The sequence below is a fragment of the Lathamus discolor genome, chromosome 3, assembly GCF_037157495.1.
Source record: "Lathamus discolor isolate bLatDis1 chromosome 3, bLatDis1.hap1, whole genome shotgun sequence".
Lineage (NCBI taxonomy): Eukaryota > Metazoa > Chordata > Aves > Psittaciformes > Psittacidae > Lathamus > Lathamus discolor.
This window is the reverse complement of record NC_088886.1, coordinates 5045237-5068124: the sequence shown is the minus strand read 5'-3', so window position 1 is coordinate 5068124 and position 22888 is coordinate 5045237. Positions and strand designations below refer to the sequence as shown.

The following is a 22888-nucleotide window of genomic DNA, read 5'->3' as shown; positions in this document are numbered from 1 at the left end:
TTGATATCCTTAAATCTCCAGTGCCACCATAGAAGTTAGACCCTTCTCAAGAGGCAGGGAAAGGCTGAGGTTAGGAGTGTACTTCATAGAGTGATGGGCAGTGCGTTCCCAAAGGGATCACATCAGCTTTCCCTTCTTAGATGGGATGGTGGAGCTGTCAAAACACTTGTAACTAAATACCACTAGAAAGGCTATAGGATACAGTGGCACTAGTCTTCAACTAAGTTGCTGGTGTTCCTAATTTACAACAGATTTGGCAATTGAGCTGTTTCTAACAAAAAAAAAAAAAAAAAAAAAAAAAAGAATAACTTTGTCAGATCTTACCTACCCTAACCTGAGTGCTTTGTTGCCTTTGTTACTACACTTTGTCATTCTTACCTTTAGAATATATAACTGGCTTTGCTAGTAGCAAATCGAGATCAAAGATACTAAGTGTGAGAGCATTTTGGTAACTGAGTTGCCACATTCAACCCATTGACACATGGAAGCAGTAGCAATTAACATTAAGTTAAACCCAAGCCTCTCTCTTGTTGCCAGTCTGGCATTTCCTGTCCAGTGGAAAACACAGAAGTGATTTCTGCACACAAGAATGATAACACAGGGAGCAGAGGGGGGCAAGGAAATGGCTTGAAACTAATTTTTGGGTGTGGTAGTGTGTTTTTTAAGTAAATTCAAAACAGAACATGGAAGCCAGTATCAGGAACATGTGCAAGAAATTCCATTTTGAAGGCTTTGAATAATAACCTCACTGCCCTCTTAAATAATTTCAAATATATATGCATAAAGTTAGTCATCTAACAAAAACAGTTTCATAATAAGGTATATAAGGACTCACAGTTCTCCTTCAAGTTAATAGGGGCATGAAAAATGTTCCCTGTGAAAGTCAAACCACGGTTTATAGGTTCGTCCATATGGGAAGTTGAGCTTGTTTAACCCAAAGTGTGAATTCAAATGAAGTTGGTAAAACTGGTGCAAAATCTGCCTGGGCATTTTTGTACTGTAATTTAAAGTGGGAAGAATGAACTTAAGAGTTCTGACTCAATCTGTGGTAACTTGAAGATTGCTGGTGAGCATTTCTTTCAGAAGATGCCACATCCCTACTGCTTGTACCTGCATTTATGTTCCACCTCTCCTATTGCCCCCTGTCATTTCAGGTGTTTGTAGAGCTGTGTGGTTACAGAATAAGGGAAGTAATGCACACCAAAATAAATATCCTGCAATATTCCAAACAGCACTACCAGCACAAATGAGGGAGTGGAAAAGAAGAGGCAGAGGAGGAGGGGAAAAGGTGGCTGCTCAGCCTGGCACCCATGTACAAACTCTGCTTACACACATCAAAGCTGAGCTCCCTCAGGCCAGGAGGTGGATCTGTCAGTGCTCGCCTGGCAGCACCAGCCCTTGGTGCGGTACTGGCCAACTGTTTAGCTACTGCAGCTCCCAGACTAGCATTTAAACCTGAACTGCTTTACTGGCAGCTTCTTAAAACACCACAGCTGAAGCTGTCCGAGGTCATATAGCAAGGCCCCAAGTTGTACTGAAGAAGTAAGGCTGTGCACACTTGTGTACCAGTTTGAAACAATTGCTTTTAAAGAGCTGGAGATGTGTAGCTTTCTTATACACACAAAAGTTCAGTCTGAGAGTAAGCTAATTCCTGATAAGGAAAAAAGTCTCTGGGACAAAATGCTTTGCTCTTGCTAATTTTCTTTCTTTCTACTGTGAGAATTCTGACATCCTTCTTTCCCAGCATACTAGGTACAATGATTTTTCACCATGTTTTCTTTCCAGTACTTATCAGTGGCCTGATTTCCAAACCTGGCATACCCAGCATCTGCAGGACTTGTCCTACTTTTGATACCTGTCAATCAGTATTTTGAGAAAGACTCAAATTGATCAACTTTATTATTCCTTTCACAAAATTACACGGAAGCAAAAGCTGTCAGTGGTTGTGGAGCTTTGTTAGGGGCTCTTCCCTAAATATACTAAGTTGGGGTGGGTTGGAAAGTACAGAAGTGGGGAATAAACTTTGCTGTTAACTTGGCAAGGACTAGCTTTGGTCAGTAACCAAACTGTCAATTCTTGTAATGTCAGTGCTGAAGTCAGCTACACTTATTGTATAGCTTTACACAGTTTTTATGTCATCTTGTGTATAGAAGCACTTTGTTAACTAGTTAGAATAGCTATTAGAAAGACTTTATCTGGCTCAGTCAGGAAGCAGGAGAATGGACAAACTGTATGATACCAAAGCCAAACAAGAAAAGTAGAGATGAATTTTCCCTTAAGAAAATTGGGTTCTTTTTTCCCCCTTCAGGTATTTTAGGTCAGACACTTAATGATTATTTATCACAATAAAGATCAAATCTTGATTCGGGCCCTGAGATACCACTGGAGGGTTCATAGTAAGTCTGTTAGTGCTTTCGTGTAAGGAGTTCTGTACAGTTACTTTGGGAATACCTTAGTGTTTGTATAGGGAAAAAAGAGTGTACAACATGTATATGATGCAGTAGAGTAAAATTTTGCATACGGAAATTTGTTCACTTACACGTGTACTAGGGAGTGCTAGGCTGTGCTTTTAAACCTGCCAGTAATCCACTCAGTGGAGATTCAAAACTTCTTCAGTTCTCTCTTTTCAGTGTGAGTGCTGTGAATGGCTTTGTGAGCGAATAGCAACATTCCCTGGATTCTGCCTGCACCATGCCTGTGTTCATAGCTTGTTACCTGAGACATAAAAGGCACAATAACAGCAGTCATCTAAAAGATCTGCCCTCATCATGGATGAAAACTCAGGAAAATAGCCATGGATGCTTGGGTTTGAGCCCTTAGTGTCCTCTGAAATAGCTATGATTATTCTATGATTAAAATGATGCAGGATCTCCCTACCTGCAGTGATTATTGTAATAATTGAGGGAAGCTCTTAAAATTAATCTTTTCTGTATGTTTGCATGGTGGTGGGTTTCATGTGGAGGCTTTTCTGGCAACTACGCTGTCTGAGCAAAGGCTCATGTTGCAGGCATCTGTGCAGCTTGTTCCAGGACTGTTTGCTTTTGAGCTCCATCTGCTGGAGTTGTATTCTGTTTCCCACATCTTCGGTGTTATTATGCTGCCAGGTTTCACAGGAATTGCTTTTCATTTAAAAGAGACTAAGGAACAAAGTTCACAGCTCGGAGGAATTTCTAGCAACTTGCTGGTCCTTTTGCTTGAGGAGTCAAACTAAGGATTGCTTGGAGAATACAAAGCTCAAAACACAAGCTAATTGTGAGACTGAGGAGAAGAAATAACAGGTTTTTTCTCCACTTTTGTCTACAGAGTTAGTTTCTGGGTGTTTTATAGAGATTTGGATTAATCGGATCAGTCATAACCTTCCCGTTGTAACTGTGTTTCTCAAATGTCAGAATATTCAAGGACAGAAGGGACCGTGGTGAAGGTCTAATTTGATTCTTGTAGTTCCATTATTCTTTAACAAAAAGGGATTGCAAAGGATAATGTGCAAAATTGGAAAAGAGGGTCCTGCTGTGCAAAACCACCCTTAAAAGTGAGGAAATAGTCAGAGGCTTTCACAGTAAATTATATGATGAGTTTCTACAAGTTTTCTTTGTCAGCACACTGTTCTGTGTTCAGAGGATGTATTATACTGTAGTGACAGGACACGGGGTGATGTCTTTAAACTTCAGTGGAAGTTCAGGTTAGATGTAAGGCAGAAGCTCTTCCCTGTGAGGGTGCTGAGGCACTGGCACAGGGTACCCAGAGAAGCTGTGGCTGCCTCATCCCTGGTGGTGTTCAAGGCCAGGTTGGACAGGACCTGGAGCAACCTGCTCTGGTGAAAGGTGTCCCTGCCTGTGGAAGGGGGTTGGAACTGGATGAACTTTAAGGTTCCTTCCAACCTAAACTGTTCTGTGATTCTTGTCAACAGTAACATGTATGTGTAGAATCAGGACTGCTACCAGCCCTTGGGTGCAGACACTGGTGTTGGCAGCATGTGTGATTTTAAAGATCAAGCATTCCTCTGGAAGATTTGCCTCCTCAAAAAGCAAACCACCCACATATGGAATTTTCCTTTTCTGTAGTTATAAGACTAATACTACCTTCCTTCCCCCATTCCTAAGCTACATCCTTACATGTTACTGAGGGATATTCTGTCTCATCATGGGTTTGTGTATATGGTAATTTTAATATTACTTCCTTGCTGTCCATCTGCCTGTTAGCAATATTTTGTATTCACTTACGATGTTTACAGCTTTTTCTTTCCTACACAGCAAAATTTGCCTGAACTGGTTTCAGTTTCTTGATGTGGGTAACTCTGTGTTGTTATACCCAAGTCTTGGGTATAGGAGCAGGGAGATGAAGAACAGAGAAAGCACTAGGCTTGATATTAAGATAAGTGTTCTTTTCTTTGCAGTTCTGCCTTGTGCTTCTCATGGACGTGGTATACCTCATTCTGTGGTGTATTCAACTGATGCCCAAGCTTGTCACAACCTGAGTTGGTCCATCTGCCCCCACAGACTTCAGTGATGCTACCCAGCTCATAACCCCAGAGCCCTGGTCAGGGTGATGCACTTGAACAAAACACTGTACTGATCCAGCTCTGTAACTTCAGTTTCTCCACTGGTTCTGGCTCCACTGTGCAGTGTCCGTATGTGCTGTGTGACACTAGGTAAATGATGTAAGCCTGCTGCACAGTAACCTGGGTGCCTGTCAGATTCCTTGCTTCCTGCACAGTAGGGGGGATAAGGTCATTAATGGGTATGCAGCAATGTACTTCACTGAAAGGCCTATTTACTTTCTCAGAAAGTAATCACTGTAATGGATTTCTTAGGCTTTTGCATGGGACAAAGCTGTCAGTCATTTTTCACATAGGTTTGGAGGGATATTGTTTGTATTTCCTGACAGCTTCCTATAAAGTGGAAAGACAGCTAAGGCATCTCTTGGTTGCTAAACTTCATTGTTAAATGGGTATGTGCTGCCTTAGGCTGGTATTTAAAGTGCCATGTTTTGAGGTCAGTATTTTTTAGACCTACAGAGATGTAGGCAATTGAGGATCAGGATTCTATTAGTAACTACTACTGTGTTTTGAGATTGGAACTGGCTGGTATATAGCTCTTTCCTGCTGTAGAATAAGTCAGATATTGTGACTGTTATTTCTGTAATGACAAGTACTCTGGATTTAAAAGCATGCAGTGAGTAATCATGGTCAACCCCCCTTGTAACTCACTTCTCTTCATGGGATACAAGTGTGAGGGTTTTGCTGGGTTTAGTAGAGACCCAAATTCTAATTAATATCCCTGTGTCCCAAACATGTTGTTCTGATTAGAGGCTCTGTGCTAGGCATTTCTGTGGAGCCTGCCCTGTTTGAAACCCTGCCTTTTTCTGACTTCACTTCCTGAATCCGTTGACAACACTCACAGCCAAACAAAATACATGTTCACAATGCTGTTATTTGCAAAATATTCCCTTGTGAGTACAGCTGGGGCAACAAAAAGAGAGTTTCTCTCTGAATCTCAAAGAAAACTCATAGAAGCGAGGCACATAGCGCATTAGGCAGTTTTAATCTAAGCAGTTAAGTAAGTGTTAAAACTTTACATTTCGCCACATACAAATGCAGGCACATCTCTCATTACAGTTTGTGTGTATTGATCACTGAGTGACTTAGTGATATACTGAGAGTGCTGAACTGTAATCTGTGCTTAAGTGAACCAGATAGCAACAGGCTCATAGCCCACTACACTGTTTACAAAACAGATGGAGGCAGAGGGAATATAAACTTACATTGCCCTGTCTTAAGCCTGATGCTCAGATGAGATGTGGACCAAAGATTCATCTAAATCGCTCCACGTCTCTTTCTGAAACTCTGTAACTGGCACTAAACCCCACCTTGCTTGATGGTGGTGGACACCAACACCTGAGCTGGACCAGGTCAGGTAACTCATGGCACAGAAACCAACCTGCCAGGTGATGCCCACCTAAGGAGCAGTGTTATTACTCAGTAACTCTTTAGTTACAGAATGTTGTACTCGAGAGAGAAGACACATAACTGCAATGCTAAGTGTCCCTGTGTGCGTATTAGGAGAGGGTGGAGCAGACTGTCACTCAGCTGTGTTTAATTAACATAGGATTTTCTCTAATGTATTTATTTAGTATGTAATGAGGTGATGAAGCAGAATGCTTGCTAGTAACATTGAGTCCATAACCCAGCACTGCTGAGAGTTAAACATGCACCTTTGCAGGTAATTAATCTCCTTGCCCTGCTTATTTTGCTAGTTGGCACTTGCTAAATCCCTGTAAAACCACACCCAGCAGTGCTGTGTATTATCCCTCTGCTGTCTATTCCTACATATGGTCAAAATCAACTTACCTTCCGGGTTGCTGACATCAGCAAAATGTACTCTTGGCAAAGTACAGTATCCTCCTAGTAACCCTTTGTTTGGTTGGTGTTGTTACAGTTGTATTCCTCTGACAGCAGCAAACACCATCTAAACAGTGCCTACCTTGACACTTGGATTTTCATGTGGAGGGAGATCACCATGTAACCCTAGTTTAAACACTAGAACAACCCCTCATGATAAAATGCATATAATATGGGCAGAAAAAAAAGTTGGAGGAATGATACTTCTATGCTTCCTGTACGGAACTGACCCACATTAGTCGCAAGTTTCAGGGTATCATTTTGATAACAGTAAAGGTGTATATGTATCCAATCATTATCTTGTGGAGTGAGCTTTAATAAGACTAATGCTTATTCCTATTCTAATGAGAAAAGACACTTTTAACACTGCTCTAAAAAGTCACCATTCACTAATGATGAATTTCTAATATTTCTGGCTGTCTTTTGATAGCATCTATTTCCTCTTGGCTGTTTGGCTCTAGGCAGCAAGCAGGAAAACATCTGGCCTCCCTGCAAATACATACTTATTAAACTACAAGAATTGGGCACAGTGTTGAAAATCCTGGTATAATAATTGTGTGTGTCCCCCCCCCGCCCCCACGAGTTAAGCAGCATGTTTCTAAGATATGTATTTATATTGTCATTGTACTAAACCTTAAGTTATTTTGTTAAAAGTACATGGGAAGCACCAGCGAAGTTGGTCTTTCCATTAAGTTGCTGAAAACAAGCAACAGGAGTGCTGTTTCTCAGCAAGTTGCTTTCATTTCCCACTAGGCTGTTTTCCTATTTCTAAAAAGCTTAGAACTGTGACACCCAAAAGGATTTAGAGAGGGGAAGGGTTAGAAAATTATTTTACTGTTGACAGCAGTGTTGTTATAAGTACTCACAAATAAGGATCACCTCCTACCTAGGAAGGAGGACAAGAACAAAGGTGAACATTGCTGGTTTTGAAGCCTAAAACATGTTTTGTTTTGGGGTTTAAGACAACCACTTGCCTGATCTTCTTGAGGGCATTAATAAGAAAAACATGTCAGATCAGGTAGCCAGTTGCCCCAGTTATGGAGCAACTTCATACACTGGCTTTCTACCCCGCTACAAGCCATCTAAATTGGGCCAGTAGAATACAGCAGGCAAACTGGTCAGGTTAAACTGAGAGCTACAACTTCAGGACAACCCAAAAAGTTGCTTTAGTTTAGCAATGAGGCTTCAACTACTCCCTCTCCTCCTCACCCACTCTCCAAGAGCAAGATGAACAGAATCCTTACCCTCAGAGCTCAGCACAAAGGGCATTTTCCCAACTCAGGTACTAGCAAAACAAGAAGTATGAGGGGGGGAAATGCATTTTAATTCTTTTATTTTTTTCTTAAATATAATAGAACCTTCTAGATTTTTTTCCAGAAACAGAAACATTAAAAAATTATACTTTATTACAAATGGTAAACTCAGAGTGCTAAAAAAAAGCCTCTTATTTACAAACAATACTGGGCAGTGCCCAAATAAACAACATAAAAATAACTTACAAAGTCATGAAGTAGTTTATTGACATTAATCAACTTTCATAAAATAAAATAAAAAAGGATCTGTACATACACAATTGACTCAAGGCAGGCAGAATAGTTCTGGGGTTGTTTATCAGCCTCCCACAAACCTCCCTCCCACTTGGTTTTGTTTTGTTTCTTAAGGAATACTACATAAAGCAATCTACAGTTTCTATTGCAGTTTAACCTTTAATACTGAATGATCATCGAATGTTAGGTCCATGCAGGTCTTGGTCAATGTTAAACGAAGATCTGACATCTCACCGGAGCAGGAACAGCACTTCTCGGTGTGGTGCTGACCACTCGCTCGAGCTGAAGGCTCACCAGTCTTTCCACACATGCGCTTTGCAGAGCACAGGCAGGACTCAGCCTTTCAGCTTTTGCCATCAGCTTTACGCATCTGCCACTTTTGGCGGGGTTTGTTTTTTGTTTGTTTTAGTTATACCACAATATCACAGTTCTCGCTTAAGACAGTCTCTTCAAAACGTCTGCAACTGCTGTGTTAGCATTAGCTGGCACCCGCTGTTGACATGGTTCATGACCTTCTGCTTAAGCTGTGCAACCTGTTCTCTGAGCATGTTGGCAGTGGATGCCAGCTCTGAGTTCTGGGCTTTCAAAGTTTTCACTTTTTCTTCCAATCTGGCAATCCTTTCCAACTTCCTTTTCCGGCATTTGGATGCTGCAATTCTGTTTCTCATGCGTTTTCTCTCGGCTTTGATTCTCTCCTGTGACTCCATGTCAATAGGGGACAGGGGAGGAGTTTCCCCTGGCATTTCAGGTACAGTCTGAGGCTCTTCTTTCAAAGCCTGCAGCCTGGGATGCTGCACGGGCATCTGGGGGTTTATGTGATGCTGGGGTGCGTAGCCCATGTTGTTCGCGTTGTAGTTAGGTGCGGAGTTGAGTGTGTTGGGATTGAAGTTGCTGAGATTGGCGTACACCGGGGGCTCGCTGTGCAAATTCGCGTTGAAACTACTGTTGCCGGCCATGGAGGACACAGGTGCCATGCCGCTGTTCACAGGCTGAGCAGCGGAGGTCACGCTGGGCATTGTGTTCTGGTTGTGCAGTTCCGCCAGCGCTCTCACGAAGCCTTCCGCGAACCCCTCTTGCTCGTCGGTGACATTTTTGGGGCAGAGGAACTGCGTCGGGGTCGGCGTGGTGGTGATTAACCCATTGCTGGACTGGATAATGAGCCGCTCCAGTTCAGGCGAGGCTAGTTTCAAGAGTCCCACGTCCGGGGAGGTGAGGATGTCGGCGTTCTTGTTTCTCAGGTGCGGCTTCAGGTTGCTGGATGGGTCGGACAGGTTCAGCGTCATGTTCTGCTTCAGCACTTTGGCGTTATTATATCCATACCCGCCGCTCTCCGGCGGCACGAAGCTGGCGTTCAGGGCATCCTCGTAGAAAGTAGGCTCCATCTTTGCACTCATAGAACAGAGTCCGCGGAGTGGCGCCGGGAGCTGCGGCAGCGCCGAGAAGCCGCCCGGCCGCCGCTTGCGTCCCTCTCCGCCACCCCAAACCCTCCCGCGGCCGCGCAGGGAGCGGGAACGGGGGAAGCAGAGCCTTACTTCAGGCCGGGTCGCGGAGAGCTCTCCCGGCGCGGGCCGGGCCCGCGGCCGCCGCGCTGCGAGTCCGCCCGGTGTGGCTGAGCGGCGCGGGGCTCCGGCGCGGTGCCTGCTCCCACTGCCGCTGCCGCGGGGCTGCTCCGCCGCCACAAGTTGCCGCGAGAACTTCGGCCGCTTCCCTGCGCGCCCTCCCGGCTCGGTTCGGTTCGGCTCCGCTCGCCTCTCCCCACCGGCCGCAGCCGCGCTCCCGCCCGCCCCGCGCTCTGAGCCCGCTCCCGGCGTGGAGCCCTTCACTTATCAGCGACCGGGAGCCCGCTAAAAATAGCCCATGATGTCACCCCGCGGGCTCCCCATTGGCTGCCGCCGCCTCTCCCGGGGGAGGCGGGCCGCTGGCCCGGCCCGGTGCGGATCAGCCGGTCGCCATGGCCACCCCGCCCCTAGAAGCTTCTCAGCGCCGGCGCGGGGCCTTGTGGGATGAGGTAATGCTGGCGGCGGCCCGGGGCATTGTGGGCTGACGTCTTGTTTTTGAATAGCTGGTTACCGCGTACAGGGCGCAGACCGGGTTGGCCGCCGCCGGCGCCTCCTTAACGGACACGTACCACCCGCCCGGCGGGGGGGGGTGTGCGGAAAAGCCGCTGCCCCCTTCCCGCCGCTCGGCCCCGTCCCGTAACCCATCACCGGCAAGCAGCCGCCTCCCTCCCGACTTCTCGTCTGTTTGCCCGCAGGCCGGTCCCCGCGGCGGGCTGCGCGCTGGCGAGCTCTGGCCCGTGCTTCCCCCTCACGCCCCTCCGCCGGCGATGGTGGTACGGCCCTTCAGGTGGTGCTTCGGGGGAGGCCTCACGTGATTTCCCCTCCTCGCCTCCCGTGCGGCTTCCAGGCAGTGCCGGGGGCGGTGCTCGGGGCCGGGGCGGGCACCAACCGCCGCGGGGCGGCCCCCGCCTACGCGCCCGCCCCGCTGAGGGGCCTCAGCGCCTCACACCATCCCCCCGTCCCCTCCTTGTCCTCCCGCCGGCCGGGCGCGCCCGGGGTTGGCGGCCGCCTTCCCCCTCGGGGGAGCCCCGCCGTGCGGGAAGGGCCTCCCGGCTGCCGGGGCGCCGCCAGCGCTGCCGGCTGTGAGGTGCGGGGGGCGGTCAGTGGGGCCGTGTGGGCCTGCCTTCCTCCGTCCGATACCGCCTGGTGGCTGTGGGGTGCCGGCGAGGGCACGGCTAGTGGTGGGGGTTGTCGGTTCCTGGCCTCAAAACCGCGCCAGGACAGCAGAGGAGGAGAGGGGATGTAGAGCCTACAGGAAAAATCCCGGCTCCAGATGGACTTCTCTAAAGTCGTTCTCCAAGGGGAGGGGTCAGCACGGCCTAATTTTAGACAGAGTGCCCTAGTATTGCTGTGGAGGTACGGGTTAGTCGGGAGGGAGAGTAAAGGCTGGAGGTGAAGCATTCTAGTCGAGGAGGAAAGTCTGCGCTGGCATTTTCACCTGGGAGTAACAGATGGGTGATCTCTGGTTCGCTGTGACTGCTCCACGCTGAACGTGGCGTGTGCGTCCCTCATAAAGCATATGCCCTGCTGCCTGGGTTCATTTCTCTTACCTTTCCCCTCCTCACCTTTCCCTCCACACCCTCCTCTCTGCGAGGTGTGAAGTTGTGAATGCTGACAGGCCTCTGGAATAAAGTGCAGCAGCTATTTAAGGACCCGAGATGGCAACACAGGGCAGGACAGGGACTGAAGGGGTTTACTGTTGCTAACAGTGCAACAAGTGCTCCTTAGGCTTGCAACACAAAGCTGTTGCTACCTGTTGTAGGATAGACTAGTGAAGAACTTGGTCTGTCAGGTTTCATCACTCGTTACGATAGGTGAAGCTGACAAAACTTCTGTCTAGGTTTGAAAAGACACTTTCAAATTCTCTGGTGCTATTTTTTCCTAGACATAATGACATAATTACCAGTTACGGGGTAGGAAGCAACAATGAAGCAAACAGAAACAAGGGCAGCTGCGACAGAGAAGTGAAGGTCTGGCTCCCCTGTTTGAAGTTGTATGTTTATTTTGCTCTGTGTTTTCCCTGGGTGTTCCCACCTGGCTTCGTTTGACCACATGGTGGGCCCTGGTGTTACTTTGTGTGAGAACTAGGACTGTGCAAATAGTACCTGAACTCTTCTATGCTTGTGTTAACAGCCCGTGGTATGAAATGCAAAGCTTTGGCCGGGAAGGGAGGGCTTGCTGCATGTTGTTGGTATACACACAGCCTTCACATAGGCAGCATCTGCCTGTCTTGCAGGTAACTGAGATGCAAACTGCTGTTGTAGCATCAGCTGCCAATGGTTTAGGCAGAGAACAGTGAGTTGTTGCATATGCATAAGAGAATCTCTGAAATTCATTAGTGCGGTGAACGCTAGAAGCAGTTGTTGAACTCCTTTTTAAGCTTTACATAAAGTTAAATAGAGGCTGGTGGCTGACTCTTATGGCACAAGAGCCAAGGGGCATCAAATGAAGCTGGCAGGTTCAGAATAAACCAGAGAAATGTCTTCATAGAAATGCAGCTCAGCTGTGGAACTCCTTGGCAAGAGCACTGCGTGGACTCAGGGACTCTAAAGTGATTAGGTGAATTCACAGCGCAGAAATCACTTGAGGGCTATCAAATGCAGCCTGTTGGCTCTGGAAATCCCAACGCGTGTGCCTGGGAGAGCATCCTGAGGCAAAACTGCTGTGTGGTGCCCTGGTTTTGTGTGCCGCTCCAGGTATCTGCTCTTGGCTTCTGGCTGATATAGGGGATCTGGTCTGACCTGACGTGGCTGGCCTTGCTGTGCTCAGGCTCCCCTGAGATAGCCCATAAAAGATCTGTGTTGTGGCTCTGTGCATTTCTGGTCTTTATAAAGGGCTTGTCTATGCAAAGAAGAAATTCTGGACAAACGTGAGGAGTGAATTTCGAGTAGTTTGCTGTGTGGATTGTGTTTCTTATGAAATAAGAATTATTTTAGAATTAAGCTAAAAAGGTATTGGTTTGGGTTTTTTTTTCTGGTTTCTGTTACATAGGAAACCATGCAAATACTTTGCTTCAGTCACTTTTCTGTATTGACAATACTAAATTTGTTCTGATTAATTGCCATATTTAATGTGTTAGAATTTCATTGGTTTGGTTTATCGTTTGGGGGCTTTTCTGCATGTCTCCTTTGTCCTAGAAAGCCAAGTTCAGACTACGAGGAGCATGGTCAGTGTAGCTTTAATCATTCTAATACATATTTGTATAAGCTGAAAAGCTCTGCCTCTGTAGTCTGTCCAGTTCAGCCCCATTCTATCAATGCAGGTTTTTCATTAGCTTCAGTGAGTGTTGGATCGAGCTGGAGGGATTCATTTAAAGTCATTTAATTTCTTCTCCTTTTTTTTTTTTCTTACCCTCCACCCATTTTAGTTTTCGACTTCCTTCCTTTTGCAGAGGTGGAGTTTCAGGACCAGACATTCCAGTTTGCCAGAGACGTGTTGCTACCGAGGCCTGTAGCTATGGGGGACACCCATCAGTCCACTCATTATGTTAATTGCTACTCACTTAGAAGTTATTTGGCCGAGGCTGGCAACAGACAGTCGAGCTGGTCAGAAAGGTTGTGCATAGCAGGCGAGAGCTCTGAAATCAAAGCCAAGTGCTCTTTGCTGCTCCGAGGGGATTTTCTGCCTAATTCGGGACGAGACTGGTGAGCGGGTGCTTAGGGAGGTCTCAGCTTAGATTTCAGCCAAGTGCCCCAAGTTCTGCCCCTGAGACTCACTGAGTGCTGCCCATGAACAGTGATTCTTCCTGGCCATTAGCCAAAGAGCTGGGAATTTTGGTGACTATGCCCTGATTTATTAAACACCTCTTACTTTAGGGCTTTCCCCCCCCCCCCCCCTTTCCTGATGTCCTTAAGTGAATATTCCTTTAGTAGAATGAAGGAAGAATTACAAACCCATTTATAAACCATAGCCATTTACATATCTCACTAACCTAACTTGTGGGTAGGAATTGAAATGAACTACATCTCTGTTGCTGTGAGAAGTAGATGTATGGAGCAGCAGTAATGCAGATTTTGATTTATAAAGTTCTCTAATCAATCAATGCAAGCCTTGAGTGAAGCAATCAGATCATCTGAATAATTAAATGGCTTTTCAGGGACAAATTAAAATTTCTTATACATACCACATCCATCTAAATGATATTCGGTGCCCAGGAATAAATGGATTTTTTGTTTTCTTCCCCTCCTGTAGCACAAATGCTTTCGGCTTATTTCTAGACCATTTGAAAAAGAAAGAAGAAGGGATAAATGACAGATTCTGTTCTTTTATATTGGAAAAGGTGCTCATGGAAAGGAAATACTTATTTTCATACAGTTTTCTTCTGTTTTAAACTTGACTATATTCCACTGTCTTGCTTTTTCCCCTCAGCAGAAATGTTTCCACAATATTGTTCTTATATAAACAATTATTTTTATGATATAGGGTATATTTAAATTCACTTAATGCATTCAAATGTGACATCCTGTTTCACCTCTGCATGAACTGAGTAACAGTGGGAATTACTGGGTCTTCTCACACTCTTTTTCACTTGCTTAAGGAATTACTGGAGAGCAGGTTTCCCCAGCTGAGGAAGATGAGTTTGAAGAGTCAGAAGGAGCAAGTGTTTCTCTTTTATTTAGTATGTCAGAACACAGAAAAAGAAGCTGGAGTGAGGGGGCACAAAGAACAGAGTTTCCTTAGGCTAAAAGGAAGACAGATAATTCCTGGGTGCTCCTACTCCCACTTCCTCCCTGGTTCCTCAAGGTGTGTTTTCATAGTCAGTCCAAGTCCACCGGAGTCTGCAGCACAGCAGAGGTGTGGCAAAGAGGTGCCACTTCATCCACCCCCAGCTTCCATGGCATCTCCTTTTGCTCTTTGCACCCAGTAGGGCTCATGTGGCCAAGTAGAGATCCAGGAATTGAATCTGGCTGAAAGCTGAGCTGAAATTAAATATATATAATATTTATATATTTGAGGATACAAGGGAGGGGTGGGAATGCATTGGCTGGGGGAAGAGTGGGACTAACAGCTTGAAGTGAAGGACCCTGGAAGCAGATCTGAAAGCTGGTCTTGAGCTAGTCTGCAGTTTGCACATGAAAAGTGCTTCTCAGAACTATAGGCACTTGTAAATGAATATCATGTCCATCTCCTCCACCCTCAATTACTCATCGCATAACCAAGCCATCCGCCTTTAGTCCTTTTCATCTTTCTTCTTGTCAAGCCCTTTAGCCTGTCCCCCTCACCTACTCATCCCACCAATCATTTTAATTAATCTCTGAATTTCTTTGAAACTAATAGTTTGTGGAATGGAGGAAAATGAATAGGTTAGAAAGACAAGATTGGGAATGACAGAGGTGGGGCCAAGTTAGGAGCCTTTGCAAGACTTGTTGGGTTACCTCTGGGGCAGGACAGTAGCACTTGGCTGTAAATGCAGAGAAACACTGCAGAACTAAGGGAGGAACCACTAAAAACCTTTTCCATTTTCTTAAGAATGTTCCCTGACCAATTCAACCCCTGCGTGTTTATGTGCAGCATCACGTGAATGAAAGATTTGATATGATCATCTTTTTATCCAGTTTTCTCGCTATTGCTTTTCCCATTCCCAGGTAGCCTTATAGAGGATTTCAGTGGTCACTGAAAATGCCCAGAAATACATTTTCAAACAAGTAATAAACTATGTATTTTTGATCAAAAATTATAAAATGCGTACAGTTTGAATAAAAACCCTGTCCAAATAGAAGGTAACTGCAGTGTCTAGAGATAAGGAACTCTGGGGGTCTTGCTCCCCATGTTTTTTAGGATGTTACAAATTGAAATGTCACACCATCAATGTCTCTGTGTTCGTCATTTCTGTTCCATAGCATAACTGGTGCTCTGAGGAATAGAGAATTGGACAAAATTCCCATCCTGTGGAGCTTACAGTCAGAAAAATCCTCTACGCACAAAGCAGGCTGAGAGAATAGCAGCTGATCTGCAGCAGGAGCCCCAGGAGTGCAGGTAAGCGGTCAAGGAGGCACTGGAGGACGGGTGGCATATGGGCAGCAGACGGCTGCGCTCAGTGTTGCGAGCTGACAGCATGAGAACATTACCCCCACAAATAGAAGCTGCTAATGCTGAGTGGTGGGGAGAAAGATGAACACCTCTGAAAGGATAGTTACTGTGTTTGGGAATGAGGATCCCACTGGAAGCCTGCCTTTGTTCTGAGGTTGCTGGGCTGTGGTTTCACTGGAGAACTGAAATTTGCTTTCTGGCATTTTGATGGTCCAATAAACACATATTAAAGTCAGTAGTGGCAACAAAATGCATTGATTTACGGTTGCCAATTGTGACTGAAAGGCTCAGAAGAATTGGATTTAACCCTTCAGAGCCCTTGGTGAATAGCTCAGTTTTGGTGAGGGTCTCAGAATGGATACAAAATGCTTGGATTTTTAATTAATAAACAATATGGCATCCTGTCAAATTTAACACCTCACTCTGTCTTAGCAGCTGTTGGAACAGTAGGCTCCTGGCAACCTGGGATAAAGCAGTGTTTGCAACAGGAGAAGGAGAGGAAGCAAGTCTGTTTGAAACCAGAAATGCCTGGTGTAAAGCACCGTAGAGTTTAGGGATATCCAGTGAGGAACTGTGCTTTCCTTCATTGTGCTGTGGGTTCAGGCTTGGACCTGCACACTGAGTTTCTGTTATTGAATATCACCAGTGGCTGGTGGCTGACAGATGTAAGGACTCCTGTCTGAATTAGAGTAATGTTTCTGAAAAGAGTAGCAATAAGCAGAGAAAGCATTGCCCAGTGAAAGTAGGTCCTGCAGGTTGCTCCTTCCCAGGGATTATAGTGGTGGAGCCTGTAGGGAGGTTTACAGAATGCCTGCTCATGGAATTAAAATGGAAGCATTCACTCTGGATGACAGTCATTTGTGTTGGAGTCATGGTGTGAGAGCACTTGGGGTTGCCAAATAGGCAAGGAAGGCATTGCAGGGAGGAAAGGGCATGGCCTGGGTGGGACAATACCTGAAAGCACAAGCAGAGTTACAGACTTGAGTTTGGGAGAAGATGCTACTAAACAGCTACTCTTAATCCCATCTGATTCATAATAAACCTGATCTCTGATTGCAGCTGATGTATCACACAGCGACTGTGGCTGCTCCCCACTGGTCAGGGCAGCCCTGTCCCCTCACAGGGAGGGAATGTCCTGGTCCTGGCCACAGCAGCCCCTTAGGACTTCCACAAGAGAACCACCAGGATACTCATACCCCTCAAAATTGCCATTCTTTCCTCTTTGTTAAGAATAGTGTGCAGTTGCCAACACTGCAGTGTCTATATGTGCCCTTGTTTCAGAAGGAAGCAGAGGTGGAAAATTTAGTGTGGAATTCAGTATTGATCCCTGCCTGATATCCTGGTTTCCCACAGTGGGTACAGGAACACTGCTGACATGTGTGCCGGATTGGCAGATGCATTGGTCAGCTCACAGGGCTGTTTACACAGTCTGCTGAGGACATACGAAACAGATAAAAAAAGCCATGACATTTGAATACATTAGAAAAAAGTTCATGAGATCAAAGGACATTTTTTGGATAAAAGGGGAGTAATAAAGCAAAGGCCTAAGGCCTCAATGGCTGCTAATTGAAATTCAGGGTTAGTCTGAATTTTGCTTTAGTTTTTTTGGTTGTTTTTAGAGAGCACAACTAGATAGACATTCCAGAAATGGCTGTGTGGTAGTTACAGGTCTGGGTACCAGCTGCAGCGTGCATGTTTGCAGAGTTCAGCTTCTGTTCAGCTAAGCATGGGCTGTGGACTCAGGTAAGTCATGTGAGAGAGGTTAAGCACGTGTGTTGTAAGAGCTAATGGTACAACGTTGCCTTGTTCTCTCTAAGCATGTTTTGTGCTGATGTTTTCCAGTTGCTGCGTTCCTTACAGTCAGGGTAGGAAAAGGTGTGTGGCTGGCAAAACTGCAAGCCCAGACAGAGCAGTTCTGGGTGTGGATGCTTCCAGCCTATTGCTAGGTGCTTCAAATAGGCATTTATGTCAAAGATCTGAGGTCAAGCCAATGATAGCCAATTCCAGCCCTAGGTTATTACATAAATATTAATAAGAACAGGGGTGTATTTCACATTTAGGTACTCTCTGTGAAGTATTTACCTAACCCTGTAGCAGTAATGGTGGGGAATATTTATCCCTTCGAGAAAACCAAGAGAATTTACAAAGTGAAGCAAAAATTTGTTCACCTTTTTAATATAACCTCGTGAGTTTAATGAGAAGTCATTTTATTTTCTGTGTACCAGTAGAGAAATACAGGAGAACAGAATAAACTGAAATGGAATAGAACTGCAGTTTTACAGAATCCCAGACTGGTTTGGGTTGGAAGGGACCTTAAAGCTCATCCAGTTCCAACCCCCTGCCACGGGCAGGGACACCTTCCACTGGAGCAGCTTGCTCCAAGCCCCTGTGTCCAACCTGGCCTTGAGCACTGCCAGGGATGGGGCAGCCACAGCTTCTCTGGGTACCCTGTGCCAGAGTTTCAGCACCTTCACAGAGAAGAGCTTCTTCCTGCTGTCTAATCCAGATTTCCCCCATGTCAGGTTAAAGCCATCCCCCTCTCTCTTGTCACTATATGTCCTTATAAAAAGGCCCTCTCCAGATTCCTTGTAGACCCCTTTTAGTCTTCCCTGGTGTTGCCTCTCTGCTGCATGACCTTTAATCACTTTCTTTATCTACGTGGGTTGGTTTCACTGCCTGTAAAATGGGTATAATGGGACTGTAGTTCTAGTAAATCATGCAGGTCTATGGGGAATAAATGCTATACAAGCGGTATACAAAGAACTATTTTTATTTTTAAAAGTGCATTAAGGAAAAAGGTACAGAAAAGGAATGAGATTTTCTGGAAGAAGATCTAGGATTAACTTATTGGTATAAAATATTTGTCACTGGCCCCATTTGCTTTTAGGAGATCAGCCATTGACATTTTTATTGGTTCATCACCCTTATAATGCATTTTGAAGCTGACCCAGGACTGTGTAAAGCATATACTGGCACTTAAATTGATGCCATTTTCCCTCTCTGGTTGCTCTCTGGCATTCTGACCAAATATCTCCCAGCTGCTCTGGCCCTGCTTTTCTGGAGAGCTTTTCTTTTGTTTTCTTTACATTTAAAGTCTCTGCCATGAGAGGCTCTGACAATGATTCTGAGTTGTTAATGTCAAAAATGCTTTGTAGGATGTCATGGCAGTTGTGGTAGGGAATATATATCCCTGTCATGGCCACTTCCCAGAAGGGGGAAGCTGAGGCACAGCAACCAGCACCTCTCTGGATCTCCAAACCTCCAAATCTCCAAGAAGCAGCCTTGGAATTTAATCCAAAACTTCAACAAGATGACCACATAAAACACAGGAGGAGTTCTGCATTATACACTCCATGGGGAAGAGGGTGAGTGCCACAGAGCGGGCAGCGCTCGTCCTGGGGAGGAGGTGAAGCTACAGCCCCCTTGGATGCTTTCACCCATTACGCTGGCACCTAAGCTTTCTTGCCTGTTTTTACACATAGGTTAGGTTTTAAAGTGCTATGCATAGAGCAAGCATTTCTAAGGAAAACTAGGGAGTGCACAGGTCCCAGAGCCGTGGGTTCCCTGGGTGTCTTGGGCCGGTCCTGCCGCTAAGAGCCTGTCAGTCAGTCCTTCCCTCTTCCGGCTCCCACGCTGTCCCCTCCCTTGCGCTGACACAGCCGTGAGGTGAAGTGTGTTGGGAAATACATCCCGTCCTAATCTAGCCCAGCAAAACATCTGAATGGCTGGGGAGGGAGGCATTTGCTTCTTTTCAGGGTGTCACCAGCATATCCTGGATTCAAGTCCTTGTGGAACCACCGTGTCAGTACAATTCACTGCTCCCCGGGAAAGCCAGGAGCTTCGCTGGTTTGTCCCAACAGCTTCCGGCTGAAAGAGGGTTGTGCTGCAGCTGGGAACTCAATCAGGCGAGTTTCAAAACATCTCATTCATACATAGGCCTTCCAGTCCTTAATGCACCTTTACTATAGTCCGTGGTGCTTCCCGAGCCTTGTCAACAGTGCAGTCGAACAAAGGCTGGTCTCAGGACTTCGTGTTGTGTAAATAAGCCTTGTGCCTAGCAGGGTGTCACTGAGTTAATGTAAAGCCTGGAGAGGGGAGGGCGTGGGAGCAGCATGCCAGTGCTCACATTCTGTTTTCTGCACTGGATTGCAACAGGATTGCAACAGCCCAGCCTATCTGAGCTGCTGCACGTACCCTAAACATGTCTCTGCACTTGAATTTGATAGGGGTGCCGATAGAACCAAATACCTTTCTGGGGAATGGGAATGGACAGCAAGGTTTGCTTTTGAGGGAATGCTGAATAAACAATAGCAGTTTTCGAGTTCTGATGCTTTCCAGGTGGCCCAGCAGGCAGCTGAACAAAGGAAACGTATATGGCAGCATCCACTCAAGGGTTAAAGTTTTAGGGTAAGGAAAGGGAATGTTCAAAATCCCATGAACTTTAATACTTACGCCTTTGTGGTAGCTGTGCTTTTTTGCTTCTCACAGATCAGTAATCAGAGGACAATTGACAGGAATAACCCCCTCTCTGGTAAAAATACACAACTGTTTCTGAAGCAAAGAGCATTTCATATGCAAAGCTGTCTGGTGGAGTGCATGCTCAGGGTGCTTTTTCAGGCATCAGGAAGGTTTACAAAGAGCCAGCTACCTTTAAGCAAGTACTTTTCTGTTGGTTTCAAACCCCTTTGTTGCTTTCTGTCTAGGATGGTTTTTCCCACAAAAGGTGTTATAAACCATAAGAAATGTCTGCTCCCCCTACTCCTTTCATCCCTCCCTCCCTCCTCCCCCAAACACTGGGATCACTTAAAAACATTTTAGTATCCTGGAGATTGAAAACTGAGTCTTTAACTTGTATTTGTCCTGTACTAGCTCTGACTTTCACCACCTTGCCCTCCCCTTTACTGGGAGTACACGTGTAAGCACTCCCTCTGATGTTGTTTATGCCCTCGCTGTCAGGTTCAATAAGCAGTTTCTTAGCAGGTCACCTTCCCACGTGAAGGCAATATTCCCGGTCCGTGTCTTAGCTCCTGCTTCCTCCATGTGTAGTGTCTTGACGGAGCACAGCAGAGAACAACAGAAATACCAGTATCTGTCTTAGCTGATAGATGGAAATTACCTCTACAACCTCATGAATCTACTGACAGCTTGGGTGCAGGGCAGCTGTTTACAGGGTATTTTAGAGGTATTCAGTTATGTGAGTTTTAGGCATTTCATTAGTAAAACTTTAGGCATTTTATTAGTAGCAGATCTGGAGACTTTTAGACCTGCAGTACACTGATGTATCTGTTTGGTAACACCGAAAAGAATGTGGTAATCTGGTTGAGGATTCTCTCCTAAAGAGGAATACATCAAGATAAAAGGTAAATGTGAATTATTGCTCCTAAACCAAAGAAAAATTGGCAAGCAGCTCTATAGAAATTCTACTAGTTTTATATCACGGGTACTAAATCATAGTTCTGGAGCCTCAGGTCTGGTCAATTGTATGGCAAACCCATGCTCAGCTTGTAGCACTGAGGATTTCCCCTTCCTGAATGGGTCTAGATGAGTAAAATTTCCCAGAGTAGCAAAACATGCTATAGAGGTGGCCAGATTTTCAGCTTTCAAGTAGAGATACTTTCATTTTCAGTATCTGCATTAGAGCTGCTTTTTTTTTCTTCACAAGAGCAGGAGTGTGAACTCTTGTGTCTGAGCCAAAATTCCAACCTAAGCAGAATGTACTCATCTAAATTTCCCTTTTGGTTTCATTTGGATAAGGTATTCCTCGGTGTAGTGTTGCTGTGTACTGTTACAGCAGTTGCTGTGTTGGGAGCTTGAAAGAGGTTACATAAAAACGAGCCCATTATAAGCTCAGAGAAACCCCTGAGAGCAAACTATTAGAGAAAACACATCAAAGAGGCTCCCTGAGAGTCCTAAAAGGAAAAATACTGATTATATTTGTTTTGATTTTGTCTTACATGAAGTAAAAAGATGTGTGGTGTGTCCTGGGTCACCACCCTAAGGGGTGTGTGCTTAAAGACAACAGAATCAGGCTCCAAGGCTTCCATGTGGTTTATTTGGGTTGTGGAGCTGGAAAGATAAGATATAATTGTACCATATACATAGTGGTGTTATCAATCTGATAGATTGTGCTTCCCATCCACCCCTGAGCACCTTTCCTACCCTCTGCCTGCTAATCTGTTCCTAGCAGGATCATTCTGGGCTTTCTGACCTTTCAAGTAACTTTCAACTATGGTTTTTAAAACAGGCACAGCAATGTTTTTCTTTGTTCCAATGTGCAATTCCTCTCTCTGGTGAAAGCAGAGGTGAGAGATGGGGAACATTGATTACTGGAGCTGGAGTGCAAGTTCAGGTTCAATAAATTGTGAATCGTAGGGTGAATTGCATTCTGAGTCTGGGAATTAGGCATATATTGATAGTCCTGTTATTCACACTCCGCCAGCTTCTCATACTGTTATTGCAGAACAGTGTTACAGTAGTATTTTAAAGTTCGTTAGACTTGGTCTGCCCTGGGAACCATGTTAGAAAAGGTTTGAACTAATAAAATATGCAAAATGTGGGTTTAGAGCTCTCCTTTAATGTGGAAAGGGGAAGAAAGGTTCGGTCACTTACAGCAAATCCAGTAAGAGAGCTGTTTACTTAACACTCTTGCAGTTATATTTCTTTTAATGTGCACTTTCAGAGCGTTTCAGCTGGGGTTAGTTCATGTGGAGAAGCATTTAAATAGCAGTTTCTACTGATGCATGTTTTTCAGTTGTTTCTCTGACTTCAGGAGTTACAGGCGTTTTCTTTCTGTCACACTGGTGTAGTAGATCCCCAAAAGCTAAAGGAAAATGGAAGCATAGAATAGTTTGGGCTTGAAGGGTCTTTCAAAGCTCATCTGCAATGAGCAGGGCCATATTCAACCAGATCAGGTTGCTCAGAACCACATCCTTGGGGAATATAAAATCCAATCCCTATAGAGTTAGAATTTAGGTGAGGGGGTTGCATCTGAGTTTGTTTTTCCATGAATATACGTAGCATATATAAATTGATGTGGCATTGAGAATATTACAAACTCTTTTTTGATACGGCTTTGTGTGACTTCTGTACTTGAGTAATGGAGCATCTCCCGTATGAAGACAGGCTGAGGAAGTTGGGGCTGTTCAGCCTGGAGAAGAGAAGGCTGCATGGGGACCTCAGAGCAGCCTTCCAGTATCCGAAGGGGGCTACAAGGATGCTTGAGAGGGACTCTTCATCAGGAACTGTAGTGATGGGGCATAAAAAAGGCAAGTCTAGGAACATACTGTGTGCAGGTCGGATGAGGCATTGCCTCTGCTGGTTATGCATATTGGCTTTGAACTTTTTAGAGCTTTCCT

General features: G+C 45.4%; 2 protein-coding genes across 5 annotated transcripts in view; one reads left to right on the top strand and one right to left on the bottom strand.

Annotated features, from left to right (window-relative positions):
- The window catches only part of FGGY (FGGY carbohydrate kinase domain containing), a 331539-nt gene that overhangs the window by 17796 nt on the left and 290855 nt on the right, over positions 1–22888 (top strand). The window contains exons 2-4 of one of the 4 annotated variants that reach the window (XM_065673212.1): positions 15344–15479; positions 17196–17276; positions 18689–19438. The gene's annotated coding sequence lies outside the window, so the exon portion shown is untranslated. Of the gene's footprint in view, positions 1–10444; positions 10591–15343; positions 15480–17195; positions 17277–18674; positions 19439–22888 lie in introns of those variants that run through there. The other 3 variants (XM_065673211.1, XM_065673210.1, XM_065673213.1) reach the window with 3 other exon arrangements.
- JUN (Jun proto-oncogene, AP-1 transcription factor subunit) lies at positions 7701–9910 on the bottom strand. Its single transcript, XM_065673225.1, has one exon. The coding sequence runs from the start codon at positions 9336–9338 to the stop codon at positions 8394–8396; it is 945 nt and encodes a 314-aa protein (XP_065529297.1). The 5' UTR covers positions 9339–9910; the 3' UTR covers positions 7701–8393.

Bases quoted from the DNA above. Each gene is read 5' to 3' on its own strand.
- JUN (XM_065673225.1), bottom strand. From the start codon at position 9,338: ATGAGTGCAAAGATGGAGCCTACTTTCTACGAGGATGCCCTGAACGCC.